The sequence below is a fragment of the Grus americana genome, chromosome 2, assembly GCF_028858705.1.
Source record: "Grus americana isolate bGruAme1 chromosome 2, bGruAme1.mat, whole genome shotgun sequence".
Classification (NCBI taxonomy): domain Eukaryota; kingdom Metazoa; phylum Chordata; class Aves; order Gruiformes; family Gruidae; genus Grus; species Grus americana.
This window is the reverse complement of record NC_072853.1, coordinates 165,798,815-165,814,860: the sequence shown is the minus strand read 5'-3', so window position 1 is coordinate 165,814,860 and position 16,046 is coordinate 165,798,815. Positions and strand designations below refer to the sequence as shown.

Genomic DNA, 16,046 nt, shown 5'->3' with positions numbered 1-16,046 from the left:
AACTTCTCGCATGCTTGTAGCAATTATCGTAAGCTGCTGATTAGGCATTGATGCAGCTATTTTCCTTTGAACTGTGTAATTGGTTTTATAACCTGCTCCACCATTAACAGAAGAAAGCTGCTCATCAAGGGGACAGTTCAGGAGATGCTGATACACCACCTTCTGAGCACTCAGAAGATCCAGGTTTTACTCTGCTTAAGCCTCTGGCATCAGACAGCAATCAGGTTGGAAGGACTGGATCTGCTCGGTAAGAAGACCCTAATGTCAATGTTTAAAATTGTTATGAGTTATTCAGAAGCATGGTTTTCCCAGACAATTGTATCAAACCACAAGTTCTATGTGCCAACAGCTGTGGCAGCCTGTTTACAGTATATGGGAATCTCTAATCACATTATCTCTTGGACTTTTGTCCTGGAACAGAGAAAGATGTACAGACTTGCAGACATTACTACATTTGGCATGATGGTAGTGCCGTTAATTCTTTCTCCAGCTCAGATAATGTTTATGTGGTTAGCTTAAGTGCCTGTGATTCTTCTCTCTTATGAGAAACGGGGCTTCTAATGAGCAGACTTCTGAAAGCAGGGTGGCGAATTAATACATAATGCCATTTTAGGTAAGCACTAAATCACTGGCGCATTATTTAAATCAATAAATGTGCTTTGAGTAGGATTTACTTGCAAAAATGTTGAAAACACACCACATCATTTGTTCTTAACAAACAATCTTTCAAAGCCTCACCGAGGACCATCTAAATTACACTAATATTAATACAGCAGTAAATCTGAGTTTTACTTACACTGGTGTGACTCTGGGGCACTCTGGCTGTGTAAAGGGACCATAATACTAGAGCAAGTTATATCCTTCCCTGTTAAAATGCTGGTTTTGTTGCTAAAGAGTTCATGGTCTAACTGACAGCGAGGATTTGAGACTGGTCTTCTGAGGAAGGAGGAAATTTTTCATCAAGTTAAAGTTGCATCTGATTTCTTCTACGTAATTTTAATGCATGTACGACATTACTTTAGACACTGAGTTTGGCTTTAAAATTGTCAGATGTATCCCTGAGTCTAAATAGAGCATTACTACAAAATTTAAGAAAAGTTCTCAGTGTTTTCAAGTTGGAGTTAAACCATCCTTAATTTGAAAGTTTCAGCATCTCCATTGTTACACCCTTCTGACTGACTTTATTCTTCCACTTCTAACTCTGCAGAAGTTGTGCTCTCATGGAGCAAATCTATATTTTATCCACTTTTTTACTTCATATGTCTGCCGATGGTAAGTAGGAAGGCAAGCAGGAAAATGAGGTTGGGTAATGGCTTTGCAGAAGCTACTAAGTGCAATGCATAAATTATTGCTTGTATACGTGGCTAACATAGCTCTGTCATGAAAATAGCTGACGTGTCAGGTGGGCAATGAATGAGTCTGAAAACTGCAAGAGCTGTTAATAACTTGGTCAGCAGGGCTCACTCATTCCATTAACTTTAATGTGCTGATGAACTCTCTATTCCGTTTTACTTTAGTGAATCATCTTTTCCTATCAGGAAAGATGAAATGAAAAATGCTATAAATAGGAACTAAAGCCCCTTGGAGATGTCGAAGTAAAAATCTGCATTTTTAGACTGGGTCACTTCTGTCATTATCAACCTTAACTTGATTTTAGGATTAACCCCTCCTAGCCTAGAAGGCAGCTCTGCCTGTTCCACAGTATTAAGGCTTTATCCTCTGTTAGCTGCAGCCTAAAGACAAGGAAACATGGGCTAGGTCTACAGGGACTTGCCTTTAGGCAGCTGAGCTCAAATTCAGAAAACAAACACACACTAGAATTTTACATCCCAAGCACACATATCATTGTGCTTAAACCTCATCCAGACTGGGAATGATACTCTAGTGTTATCAGCCGACTCCTTTTACAACAGTAAGCCTGACAGATCTTCCTGAGGGTCTCTTCAAAGTAGAAGGGTTCAGAAAACTATATAAATTGTATTTTTAAAAAGCATTTGGAAATAAAAGTTGTGTACCTTGTTACAGAACAGGAGTTCCATTGGTTATGAAAACATTCAACATGCAGACACCATCAGACAAACACAGTAACCTGCGCTTGTCTCTCACCCTAGTTGGTGAAGGTGCAAGGTGAGAGTGCAAGGGTCCAAGGCAGTGCTGGCGAGGAAACAGCAGCAGCGGCAGCTGCTTGTGTGGCTGCGTGCTCAGCTCGAGCCAAGCAGGGTCGAGAGCTGTTCCTGCTCAAGAGTTGCTGTGTGGCTACTCTGTGACATGGAGCTCCACACTGCTGATCTGGAATGCCAACAAAATATCCCCAGAAGCACAGAGCCCAAACACTGAGCTGTAGTTTTTGTACATTGGAGACGCGAGGTGTTTTTACAGTGTGTTTTGAAGTCAGGGAGCAAACTGAGCTATCGTGTATGCAGAGCCTGTGTGATACCCACTTAGGAGGCTCTGGGACTCTTTTCCCCACAAGGCAGCAATAAACACAGACATTGGAAAATGACCGGAGTTCTTGGCGGACTTCCCTCTGTAGAGCTCAGTGCCTAACAAAGCTTTCTTCTTCTCAGCACAGTGTCCAAGCTGGGCCATACGCTTGTAGAGTCAGCAGCTACTGAGCCTTCTCTTCTCAGTAATAACATCCCACCTGGAAGGTATGTATATAAACTTCATCATAAGCAAGGGAGGTTTCCTGCCACTCTCCGTAAGCTGCTGGCAAGCCTTATCCTTGTCTGCATTGTTTCTGTAACGAACAGCTTCTTTTGCCATCCATTCTACCTAATAACTGCCAAAGAGCTCTGACACAGGCTCTAGTGTCTTCTTACTATCTTAATTTTGTAATTGATTGCTAGTTTTATGCCCCATAAATCCCATTTTTCGATTTTCACCCCCAATCATCCAGATTTCACCTCCGTTTTGCTCTAAAGGGGGTATTCCTGAATACTCCTGCGCAGAGAGGTCGGAGAAGTAATGAAGTACATAATAATGGGATACATGGGAAAGCTGTCCCTTCCTTTCATTACATATTAGGCACAAGAACGGCCGTTGTACCAGTGCTGCCTGAAGCCTTTCAGTGGGAGAAAATCAATAGCGAGCCATTTAATAGCTTAGCGTAGCACTTTGGAGAATCCACATATAGGCTTCTTTTACTTTGGCAGTAGCAACGGGAGGAGAGTCAGTGATAGCTAATTGATCAGAGGTGGAAGTTTGTTTTCAGGAGTGATGGGAAGGGAGAGCATCCTTGCAAAGGAAAAGACCTTTCTAATGAAACCGTGTCTTTAGTTCCAAATATTTCTGTTCCATTTATTGCAGTATAGAGATTGATGCTGGGGGGAGGTAGCGAGCCTGGCTCTGCATTCCGGATTAGTCTTCAGACAAGTGTATTTTGATATGTTTTTCAAATCCTGTCTTTGTTTCATTTCTTTCATTTGTGAAATGGGAAACAGACTTTCTACACTGCTGCTGCTTTTAGGCTTGCTGGCACTGACAGCCCGGATTTGAAAGTGCTGCAGACACAGATCACAGAGCACAAGGCTCTCTGCCAGGCTGCCGAAGTGGAAAGAGACAGGCTCCTGGAACTGGTCACTGTGCTGCAGAAAAGGTAGTGGCTGATTTTGCCAGTATCCTTTGTGGGATGCTGCGATTAAGGAGCATTTGAGACGTGTGAGAGTCTATAGCATGCAGTACAGTATGCCATACGCTGCCAGTGTGATCCTTTCCTTAAATAGGGGCTTTTAAATTTTTTTCTGCTCAATTTCCCTGCCTAGTTGGTGATTCACTTTTTTTACTATTATTCTTTTAGAACAAAGGCCAGAAAAAATGGAGTCATCTTCAAGCTTGCTGCACCTAGATAAAACTAGAATTAGCGTATTTATATGTATATGGTGTTATTTAGGCAGCAACATTATTCATCAGTAGTAAATACTGTAATTACAGTTATAATCTGACTTCTGTTCCAAAAGCTTTTCACATTCTTTTAAGTTTCACTGTATCCTCTTCTGAATGAATTTCTTCTGGTTTAACTAAAGCATAGTGGTGATTTTTTTTTTTCTACTATTCAATTCTATTTAAGATAATGTTAAAAGCTAACTATGTTTTTGGAGGGCAGGGAAAGCAAAGTCTTTTCTCTTTCAGCTACTGCTCTTTTTACCGGTTAGAAAATGGGTATTATTTGATTCCCAAATCTGTATTCCAGCTTGTAGGAAGATATACTTTTGTCTGTGTGCTTTTGAATACAATAGGCGCTATTTGCTTGCTTGCTTTATTTTGCAATAGCTATCATTTCTCACTTGTCTAACTTTTGTCCCGTACAATAATCACAGTCAGAAAAATACATTTTATTTTTTTTTAACTGTGGTAAAGGTGCTTTTAAGAGCTAAATCCTGGAAATACACACTGGGAGAATCTTATTCATGTTTGTAAGCCCAGTGACTTTACTAGAGCTCTGCAATTAGATAAGGATGGAGGTGTGAGTGATAGCTGAAATGGGGCCATCGCAAATACGGCATAGTGAAGAACACAGGGTCAACGAAATGCACAGTTGCTTGTAAAATGTACCGTAGTCTGATGATTCAGCAGCTGCACAGTAACCACACATTTATCAAGAGCTCCTGCAGGTAAAGTAAATTTTGTGAGATTGTGTGCGATAACTCTTGGAAGACCTCAGGATAATATAGCATCCAGTTGTATTTCAACATGAATATATGTAAAAAAATCAGGCGTTCCTCCTCTTCTCTTCCCCCGTCAGAGTGTGGGTCAGCAAAGCTCAAGTAACACATTTAATGTTTAAGAGAGGAGCACTGGGAATGGTTACATGAGGGGGATTTTTCTACAGCGGCTGCCAGAATTTAGGGCTGTGTTTCACAGTCACTTACAGCAGAGAATATACTATCAGAAGAAACTCCATTGTAAATGGTTTGTAGGATTGGGCCCTGCTGGGGGAAGGGGAAGAGCTAGAGGCACAGTTTAGTTTTAAGGTATTCATATTGGCAGAAGTTTTCATAAAAACCAACTAGTCTTGTCATTTTAACTCCACTGTTTGTCTAACATGGATGCTAGGGGAACACCTGGTCAAATGAAAGTTTAGTGAATTCAGAACCACTGAGAGAAATGTAATTTCTCATAGCATGTCACCAGCCTGGTAATTCACTGCCACAGGAGGTCAGAGTCTTGCCTGTAGCTAGATTTTTAAGATAGTGATATAATTTTATTATATTGTAATATTTTTTTAGTTATGCCAGCTAGGAGGGAAATAAGACTAATCAAGTCTCTTGATTCAGGGATTAATCAGCTATTACCCGTGGGGTCAAGAAGGAAATTCTTTTATTCTGCACTATACAATACAGTGAATCAATTCTGTTTTCTCTCTAGCTTTAAACTCCTTTAAATCATTTACTATCAGGCGCTGCCCCACACGAGATGCCCCACTGACTGCATCTGTGGACACACATCACATTTTTGTAGTTAATTTTCTCTAAGATGTTGTGCAGGGTGAATAGCGAGGCCCTTTGCTCTTCCATTCTGTACTGCAGAGTGAACCATCACTTTCTTTTCCACTCACTGTCTAATGGCCAAGTTTATTAAAAGCAACATCAAGTTTCTTTTCTTACTTGCAGATAACTGACGCAAAACAGCTAAATGCTAGGCAGCGTTTTTATAAACTATTTTCCTTCCAAATTTTCCCAGTGTGTTTAAAAAAATGCATTTTATTATTCTTGTAATAAAAGATCTCTCCTCAGCAATCTGCAGCTTGCCTGCCCATCTGAGTGGTAAATTCACACAAGTAGCCAGTGTTAAGGGATCTAGGCAACCTCCATTAATGAACCCATTATTTCCAACTGTACTCATTAGTTAATTCTGCTTTGCAAATTTGGAGGATGTCATCTGGAACAATTGCACTGAGATTTCTGCCTTTGGATGCATGGAAAATTCTGCTTTTCCCTCTGTTGGGAGCTATGCAGCATGAAGCAGGATTCAGTATCCAGACTGACTGATCCTTAATAGTCATGACATAAATAAGCTGAACTAGCTTTTTTTGCCTATCAGAGTGGAGGAAGGCAGCAATAAAGTCCTGGAAGCTGAGAAGAAGCTTCAGGAAGAGCGGCGACGATGTGTCATTTTGGAACAGCAGCTTGAAAAACTGCAAATGGAACCAGGGAGGAACACAAGTGCACAGAAACCTCCTCTGAGGAGCAAAACAGGTGAGGTGGAGCACTTCTCTACAACTATGTCCCTCGTCCCACCTCTGTGTTTACAGCAACGACATTTGGACTCCTATCTATCAAACCTACACAAGTGCTTGACCTTACGCATGGCGATCTGGACCTACTGAGACCAGTGGACTGATACAGAAGGTGAAAATCTGGCCCTCCTTAATTCAAGAGGATTTTGCCACAGTTTTAAGTGGGACCAGGACTTTTCCAATATGTTGTTTTGGTGGGATGACGGTCTATAGAAAAAACTTGACACTGCTCTGTGTTGCCACCATGCCCACTGCTGTGTTCCCTTTGCACTTCTGCCTGAGAGATTCATCTGAAGGTTAAGAGCAGAATTAAAGGACGCATCCCAATTTAAGGCCTGTCAGTGTCTATGAAAAACTATTGCTGGTGATGAAGTAATTAGATCTGGTGTAATTTATTATCCCATGAACATGATAATCTCCTGCTATAAATATGAAAGCCTCACTAGCGTAGTTAAAGGAGAAGAATTCATGGTGGATGTTAAATTTTTATTTCCCTGATCAGATCCTTTTATTGCTTAAGGGCTCTGATTCTGTAAAGTGTCTAAACCAATAAAATGGCACATATTCTTAAGGAAACTTTTCCAGTGGTTTCCCTTTTAATATGTATTTTCATAAAGTAAAAAGACTTTAAATGCCAGGATATGAACAGTAGGAATAGGAATTTCAATTTGGCAAATACTAGGATGCTGTCAGGCTGAGTTACAGTGATTAGAGAGGTCACAAGCCTCATCAGAGACCTTGTACAAGCTCTTGGCCTGCCCCATGCTGAAATACAGGATCTTGGGCTGTAGGGGGACTGCCCTGCAGCTCAGCAGATGCGTGGCGTGGCTTTCCGTCATGACTCCATCCAGCACTACCTCATCACCTTAGAGCTGACCTGTACTGAGCACTATGACCTGTATAAGCAGTCACCTCCTTTTCCACTTACAGTGGTGTCTTGTTTATCCTTCGGCGTGGGTCAGGCTGAGGTAAGAAACGCTACTGTAACTGCATTGCATTTCTTTGCATCTCCCATCATAGTGCTCTTGGGTTTATGCATGTTTGACAACAAGTTCTCTCTGGAGCGGGACCGTGATGCAAGAAATCGCATGTTTTTGTTCACTATGATCTTGATTCATACGGGAGAGCTAGGGTCTCCAGTGAAACATTTACACGGTGTTCAGGACCTCTGCCCTTCACCCATCCAGCGTATAGAGAGCATTAGGTACAAGGAACTAGGATTCAGAGAAGCCTTTATCCTGAATGGGTACTGAATGATTGCTTCAAACCTACTGCTGTCTGTAAAATATGGATCCGTTCCTTAGAGCAGAACTGTTGTGTCAGAAAGGGCTCCGGCCAACACTAACTCATTCTCATGTGGTTTTCTGCGAGCACTGGTTTTTAGAGCTGTCCTACCTCTACTAACTGAGAGCCTGACAGCAGAAAAAGTAATGCAGAAAAACTTAGATCCTCATAGAAACCTAGTACTTAGAAACAAAGTGCTGCAGCCTTTGGCCTTTAGGATGTAGGATATTCAGCTTGATAAGAGAGCAGTGCTGGACCTCACAGAAGTGGTATCCTGGGATGCCCTTTGTGATTCCGAGGAGGGTTTGGAGGTGAGAGGCTTTGGAGCCCTCATATGGTTCTTCAGACGCACAGAAGAAGAAATCAGGGTGTGTGTAGGAACAGGTGAGAGTTGTGGGAATACAGCTCTCAGTGTTACACTTTTTACTGACTCTGTGCCTTAAATAGTATGGGAGCATTTTGGTGCTGTCTTCTGGAGGAGAATTTAACTGAATTTTTGAGTGCTCAGACTTTTATACAACCTGGTAGTGTCAAGTGTTGATGTGTTGCTCTGTTATCATACATGTGCTCCACTTAGATTTCCCTTGCAACCTCAGAGAGATACAGTGATAAACTCTCCAGGTCCTGAGCCTTTTTGGTCAAGTTGTTGTGCTGTAGTGACAATTTGGTCAGTCACCTCTGGGACATTGGCATTTCATCACCGGAGGAAGCACGCTGTTCTTACCAGTGTGACAGGTTCCTTCTTAACTAAATATTTAGTTCATTAGTCTTGTCTGCTTAAGGACTAAAAGGAAATGTAGAAAAGGATTGGCAGTAAGACTAATAAGAAGAAATCCTTTCTAGGTCCGTAAGATGAGTAGGTAACAATCTGTTTCACCACCCTTCTTTGAACAGAGCTCAGCCCCTTGTGATGTGCCAAAACTCTCTGGAGTTTGTACAAGAAACGAGTCTACAAGCCTGTAATATACCTCTTCAGCAGAGCATGTAGGTTATCTAAATGCTTTCATGCCAGATAGTTGAGGAAATAAGAAGGAATGAAAAGCTTGAATGTAAAACAGAGACTAGAGAACCTGCTAATTAACATAATATTTTCTTTTCTTTCTGAAAGTGCAAAATTTGAGAGAGCTGATCTAATTGCTAATCTAATGTTTCTAGTCTCTTCAAGGGAAGTAGATAATGATGCTGAGCAGCTAGAAACAACCCAGTTATGTTTTAAAATTATTCATGCTTTTTGGGTTTTTTTTCTGTCTTATCCAAATTTCTAATTAGCAAAGAATAATCCCAGAGGAGAACAGGTAAGTAACAGCAGGTTCTCCTCAGTCCTGTAAAACACAACCTCAAGATCAAAAGCATTTCTTGGTTATACAACATAGCCTTTTCTTCTCATATGTTTTTGTCTGACCAATACTCTCTGACCAGGTTCTTTTAGATACTCCAGATAAGGAGGATTTAGTGTTTTAATACCAAATTTACTTATTTGAAGATATTTGATGTTATGTGGGATTTTAATTTAGAGAGGTGATACAGCAATGTACTGAAATCACAGGACAAGCACAACATAGCAATGGCAATGTACACTTGAATCACAACACAAGTGTGATTCCCATGACCGGCCTAGATGCTCACTGTCATGATGCTGGGTGTCCCCACTTGCTGGAAAGGAGTACATGTGTTGAAGCAAGCTCAAGCCTGTTGTTTTCTTCAAAGTTCATTTTGCTGTTTTTTTTATTTTTATACTCTATGTTGGGCATATACATTTTCCTCACATTGGTCTTCTGGCTCAGGGTCAGTAGTACTTTCTCTTGATTACTTTAGAGAAGGCCATTGATGTTTACCTAACTGATTCAGCCGTTTATCTACAGCAAAGACCCTCTCCAGTCTCCTTGGTGTTGGGTTAAGTTCAGCATCCTCTACAATAGCTGCGGCCACTTCCTACGTTCCTTTCTGAGCTTCCTGAGCACATCATCCCTGCCTGTTCTTCTCTGAGCCTTCTTCCATTGTAGGGATTCACTGGTCGGTCACAGGTTTTTGCTTCTCCAGTCCCAGCAGTAAATTTGAATTATATTTTCTCAATAACCCTGAAAATTTTTTTGTGTCCCTTTGAAATGAGAGGAGCAATGCTGCATGTTTTGCATAGGCCTTTATCTAGGAAAGCATTCCTGATTTAGAACCTTAGTTTGAAGTACGCATTGAAGTGCTTTACTGCATTAACCTGTGCTGTGTTTATGGTGAGGATCAAAGTGCTTTACAAAAGCTGTTTCAGTGTGTGTCACACACAACTCTGTCACAGGCATTTAGGAAGCAACAGTTGTTGCAAAGATCAAAATAATCCTTTCCTGCTGTTTCTATCATCAGCTATTCTTTTGGCCACTTAATTATTTTGGATGATTTTTTTTTCTTCTTTAAATAGGTAGACACACATATTACTGCATGTAGCCCTGAAATGCAAACTCATCATGTTTTCATTTTGCTGAAAGGACATTAAACTGAAAGTCTGTCCTATATATTTACAGTATCTTCATGGATATACATAGAATTTAACAGATTCCTTAGTATTTATTCACTGTTCCCTGAGATTTACTCAGTGTGCTACCAAGTAAAAACGGTTACTTGTTTTACTAAAACTCCGTTTTGTAATTAAATCTGCAGGTCAGTCTGCGAGTCATTCAAGATTCACCTTGAATGTGAGTGACAGGAAGGAGCGCTCTGCAGCCCAGCTCTCCAAGTTGCCTCTAGAATCGCAGATAGAGGAGCTGAGCACAAGGTATGGTTTCCTTTCCTCCTTGCTGTGTTAACCTGCAGTAGCTAGAATTCATTGCTGTCCTCTCAGCAGTGATAGTACCTGCACCTGCTCCTCTGAAAATAAAACTCAGCAAACTCCGTAGAAATCACAGATCCTCTAGTTTGAACTTGTCTATGTCATTCTTAAACAAATGTTTTAATAATTATACATACACGCAGAAATGTTAAGGTAATGCAAATGTTAAGCAACACAAAACATGTGCAAGGAAGACACCTTTTTTTTTTCTTTTTCTTTCCTTATGCATTGATTGCAAGCTTATTAGTGAAAATAAAATTATAATCTGTAACAAAACAGATCTAAAAAGTATCTTGATCATCTAATACTCTTTTCTGTCTCAAAGAGAGAAGGAACAAGTGTTAAGTCTGCTCTTTCTCACGCCTGTCATAAAATTACCAGAGAGCATGTGTTTCACTGTTTTCTTCCCCAGAGCAGAAGCAGTGTTTTAGTTTGCTTTGAAGCTCCACAGCTCAGATGACGGTTTTCCTTTTGTTTCCTCATAGCCTTGTGATCCAGCTGGATGAGAATGAAGCTCTGAAGGCCGCTTTGGAGACTACTGTGAGAAAGAAAGAAGAAGACTTTAAACTGTATCAAGACACAATGGACCAAGTGAAGGAGATCTTTTTACAGGCCATTCAGCAGCAGAAAGAAGAGAAGAGTTAAGCAAGATACTCAGAGTCCTTTGGTCTGCAAAGCAGGGAGAGAGCCCCGGCATCGTGCCGATGAATTGAAATGCAGTGGCAGTGTAGTTTTGCAGCCTTGGATCATGTCATTTCTTTAGCATTTGCAGAACAGGATGAGATATGGAGAAGAAATACAAAAAGAGTGAAGGTTTTGCATGTCAGCAAATTCTGTCTGTAAGAGTTAGCAAGCAGCTGGCTCTCAGACTGCACATGCCATAAGTTGGTGCAGTTTAGGAAGCTGCAATTCTGCAGTGTGATTTTGGGCAAAACCTCCCTAATTTCAACAGATTTTTTCCTTGAGAGGTCTTGATATTCAATATGCTGCTGCCTTTATCAGCTCATGAAGGAATTTGCTGTACAAAAGTTATGCCAGCCCCCTTCCAAAGTCATGCCAGGAACAAAATGGGTTCTGTTGTTATCAGCATGCTGATACCTGTCTGTCTCTCTAGTACTTAAGTGCTGAGGGAGTGGATTAGCCTGGCCTGTGAATATCTGCAAGTGAATTTGGAAGGGGCTCCACTCACCATTCCATCCCGTGTCTTTGCCTGAACATATTGGCGGCAGAGTTTTCTGAAACTCAGTGGAGTTTCCACTGAAAAGGTAGACTGTGCAGATTACCCCTGCAATCAGTCAGACCTACCTTAAATTCAGCTCATTCCATACAAAACTTGCCATCCAGGTTACGAATTCCCTATTTCTGGTTTTCTGCATTTATCCATCAGGCAGATCTTGTTCTTGCTAGAAAGAAGTGCTAGCAAAACGAAGGCAGGACCTCTCTGCAGTAGTTGTGGGACTTTTGGAGATGCTGAAAACCGTTGCATCTCTGTCCTTTCTCTTGCAGCATGGTGAGAACACCAAGCGCAAGCTAATAAGGCATTAACATGCAGCCTGCCTGCAGAGAGTTAGCCTTGGGGATTACAAGCAAATGGAGAGCTAGTCATTTTTGCATAGTGCTGCTTTGTTTCTTGGTTGAAAGTCTTGAAAGCTCTTATTTTTCTGCTTTGCTTTGTCAGTCTCTTTTTGTGAGGGTGAAGTCGGTCAGACTTTAACCCCAGCCACCACCAGCACAGAGTGGATTTGTGGACAGGCAAACCGCCGCTCGCCTCCCCAGCATGGGGACTGTGTCCTCAGTCCACTTGTGCTGAGCTAAGGCAGAGTGAAAAAGAGCAGAGCAGGAGTTACTCCAGATGCGGTGAGGGTGGTGGCGTCCCTGTCTTTTTCCTGCTTAGTTTCAGAGATGTCTCTTTTCAAACAGTTCATGGAGTTCCTGATGGAGGAGGTCACGGAGCTGAGGAGAAGCTCCGCACCTGAGAGTTAACCCTCCCTGTGCTTACAAGTCCTGCTCCACTTCCCCAGTGCTGGCCTGCAGCTCTGCAAAGCCATCAGAGGTGTCTCTCACAAAAAGCAGGACCAAAATGGTTCATTGCCAAACTCCTCCTGCTCACCCCATCAGTAGCATCAGAGGAAAAGGCATCTTGCAACCCGCAATCCTCTCCTCCTGACAACCTGAGTGATCATAAATCCTGGATCCAGACACAGACACAGCCTCATCCAAGTTTTATTTGTTTCTGTTCAGCTCCATCCTGCTGATGTTGCAGCATGGAGTAGAGTGAGCAGACCAAAGAGAAGGAATCAGCCCACCTCTGACCGGTATTTTAAGGACCTGCGGTAGTGAGCGGATCCCTTTGAAAAGCTGCCTGAGCTGTGGCAGAGGTGTGGAGATTTTGCTATGCAGTGGCTGCTAAGTGCAGGCTGGTAGCTTGCAGCTGGAGATTCTGATTTCACTTACACAGAAGCGTGACTCAATAGTATTTTCACCTAAGTACAGGAGAGGCAATCTGCTGTCCTTTCGAACACATGGTCAGCGTTTGTCCCGTGTCCCATGACGAAGCAGTGAAGATCATACTGCTCTCCAGCAAAGTTCTTCCTAGGGCGGCTGTGAATCAACCCATGAAATGCAGATAAGAAACTGGGAGTGCTATATATCACAGAACACATATGGCTCGCTAGCACATGGTGCAAACCTCTTCTCAAGTGCTGCAACACCCGTTTCTTTAAACATATGCTTGTTTGGGGTTGCACAGAAGCATTTTCTCTTTTTTTTCTGCACGTACACAGAGCACCACCTGACACCTTGACAAAGAAGGAACTAAGACACTATAAAATAGTTTATTTAGAGAGCCTGTACCTGTAAGTAACCGTTTCTCATGGAAATGTGCATTGTCTCCCATCACAGAGGAGTGGAGGGTCTGAAGGCAGGCCAAATTGTCCAGATCATCTCAGTTTTCACCTTAGTTTTGAAATAAATTCCCTCTGCACTTCCACAGAGTGACCTGCCTTCAATTTCTCCCCACGCTGACTCTTGTTAGCAACTGATTCCCAGTTTTCAAGGTATGAGAGCAATTTTCTTGCAGTAGATGTTGGGGGGCCCCGTCAGATGTTAGAAGCAGCGGCCCTGGTTCAGCTGGCTGCAGCAGCCCCATGTCCCCCAGCCCATCACTCAGAGAATAAAACCAGTGAAAATATTTTTCTCACTGCCTGCAAAAACCCGTATCACTGGGCCTAAGCCAGAGAATCTCCAGCATGCTTGATGAGCTACAACATTTCTTTTAGGGATGTAGCTGGGCTTGATCTGAAACCTCCACAACCCCCTGCTTTCCTTGGAAGTTTGGCCTCCTGGATAGTTACCAGTCCATTAAAATCCCGTGGTTCGATTCTCATTTTAATTTCTCTGGTTTCAGTTTGCAGCCAGTCATCGTTACGCCTTTCTTCGCTAGATAAAAGCGCTGTGAGTACCCAGCACTACCTTGCTGGGACAGCCTTCATCCCGTATAAAGTCATGTCACAGGCCGCTTTTTGATAAGCTCTGAGCTTTTTCGGTCCCTCAGTGCAGCTAATGGTGGTGACAAGCTAGTGGCGACGACGCTCGGCACCGCTGCACAGGCTGGTGGATACAGTTAAGCTGCAAAGAACAGCGTAAGGTTAATTTTGCTCCAAGTATTTGAGGCTATGGGCACTCCTCGTTAGGATTTGGCCAGGTGTTAGGCAATTTATGCTAAGGATACGAGTCCTCCAAACACTTGGGCTGAGCCAAAGGTTGCCTCCTACCCTGGAGCTGGGCAGAGCACTTCCTCGGAGCAGCTATAAAGCACCTGACAGATGCATCCAATTTTAAAAGTACAACTGAACTGCCGGGAATAAATGCCCTTTGATGAATCGCCATCGTTTTCCTTTCAGCCCTGTTGCGAGACGGCCTCCTCTGAAGAGCGGGCATCGCAAGAGTGCAGCTTTCCAAGCTGGCTGTAATGTGAATTAAGTTGCATTAGCGCAGTTAAATATAGACGATATCGACAGAGGCGAGCTCTGCCTGCCCTGGGCTCCGCTCGGCCGAGTGGTGAAGGATCAGCCAGCAGGTCAAAGCCGATGCCACTGCAACGGCTCCAGTTTAGAGCTATCGACTGGGGCTGTGGGTGGCTCGTGCCCTCCCCAAGACTCCAAAGAAGGACGGAGGTGCGAGGAGGAGACAGAATTTGGTCCTTCATTTGGGTGAAGAAAGCTGGTGGCAAAGGGGAACTCAGTTGGAAACTGCTTTGCCAGCCCCTGCGGCGGCCGCAGCCGGCAGCTGCTACTGCCCTGCAAGGCACAGGGCCCTCGCCCCGTGCGTGACAAAAGGAATGAGGTTTGGCTTTAAATGGAAAAACGCTTTAGCAGAGCCCTCGTGCTCTAAATTAAGCCACGACTGAGCCAAGAGGGGTATTGGGTTTCTCCCCTCATCCTCTCCCCTCCGAGCCCAGCTCCGAGCCAGCCGGTCCCGCGGGACAGGGTGGCCTCACTCAACAAATGCCACTTCAATCCCCACGCGTCTCCGCTTACAGCTCCGAAACCCATCTGTGGGCAGGGGGTGAAGTCCTGGGCTTTAGAGCAGCTCGTTTGTCAGCAAGGATGGTTATCTGCGGGGCGCAGCGAGAGGAGGGGGGTCATCCCACCATGTCATTGACCTAATTGGGGCATTTTCTCAGGAACAGGAGGGCATTGCGAGGAGGTGAAGGCACTGGGCTTTCATGCTGGGTTGTCCCTTCTTCAGACGCCTTCCCCAGGGCAGCAGGAGGTCCTGGGACCTTTGATGGGTTGGTGTGTGCCATGGGGGGGACACAGCCATTCTGGGGGTGGTGAGAGGGATCAATGGATGGATGGGGCACACGTCCCCCTCTCCTGAGCCGTCCTGCAGGGAGGTGCCTGCTGAGGTCCTGGTGGGGTTGGCGTGTTCCCAGTGACACGTTTGCATGGGGAACCCGATGGGGCAGCATAAAACAACCAATGTGGGTTATTGTAACCCTTTTTCCTCCCTTTTCACCCCACAAAGAGCTGCTCCAGCAGCAGGGAGAGAGCAGCAAGCAGCCAGGAGAAGGCTCCTTCCTTTGATGTCCCCATCAAACATCTCCGCTTCGTGCCGCGCCTCGCTGGGACGGAGCCGAGGGCCTTTCATTGAACCCCACCACCTTCCACACTCACTTTCTCGGACACTAAAGAGGGCACCAGCCTCAGCTCATGTGCCACAACTTCCAGCTAGATGTTTGAAAAAAACATCATTAAAATCAGCTCGAAGCCATAAACAGCTCTTCATCATAAAGCAGCAGCACTGGGGCAATAAAACACAGAGGCGTCCCCTGTGCCGAGGAAGGCGCGCTGGTCACATCGAAAATAAATCTTACTATATTAGAAATTGAGAGTGAGGGGTTTTTTTCTAATTTTTTTATAATATCTATAAATTAAAGGTAAATTATTTTTATCACCACAGTTCCCAGACCCTCATGAAAAGTCGCTGCCCAGCCCTCCACCTATGTTGCACTTTCAATCCGGCAAGATCACAAATTACTCAGGATTTAAAAAGATAAAGAAAATAAAAATCTATCATCAGCCCGAAAGTCTCCAGATGCCAATGCCCAGGGAGAGCAGCATGACGGGGCCGTGAGCCTCCTGCCCTTTGGGACCCGCTCCCCAGAGCCTCCCCCCTGCATCCCTCACATCCCCAAAAGTGAGA

The 16,046-nt window shown here is 43.7% G+C and overlaps 1 protein-coding gene across 6 annotated transcripts in view; it reads left to right on the top strand.

Moving 5' to 3' along the window:
* Window positions 1-15,691, top strand: part of CCDC13 (coiled-coil domain containing 13) — a 37,261-nt gene extending 21,570 nt beyond the window's left edge. For 4 of the 6 annotated variants that reach the window (XM_054817471.1, XM_054817474.1, XM_054817470.1 and 1 more), the window contains 7 exons: window positions 111-247; window positions 2,568-2,651; window positions 3,470-3,598; window positions 6,043-6,197; window positions 10,172-10,286; window positions 10,826-10,980; window positions 12,261-15,691. In XM_054817471.1, the coding sequence (XP_054673446.1) occupies window positions 111-247; window positions 2,568-2,651; window positions 3,470-3,598; window positions 6,043-6,197; window positions 10,172-10,286; window positions 10,826-10,980; window positions 12,261-12,316 (831 nt within the window). In that variant the 3' untranslated portion in view covers window positions 12,317-15,691. Of the gene's footprint in view, window positions 1-110; window positions 248-2,567; window positions 2,652-3,469; window positions 3,599-6,042; window positions 6,198-10,171; window positions 10,287-10,825; window positions 10,981-12,260 lie in introns of those variants that run through there. The other 2 variants (XM_054817473.1, XR_008575968.1) reach the window with 2 other exon arrangements.
* The last annotated feature ends 355 nt before the right edge of the window (window positions 15,692-16,046 follow it).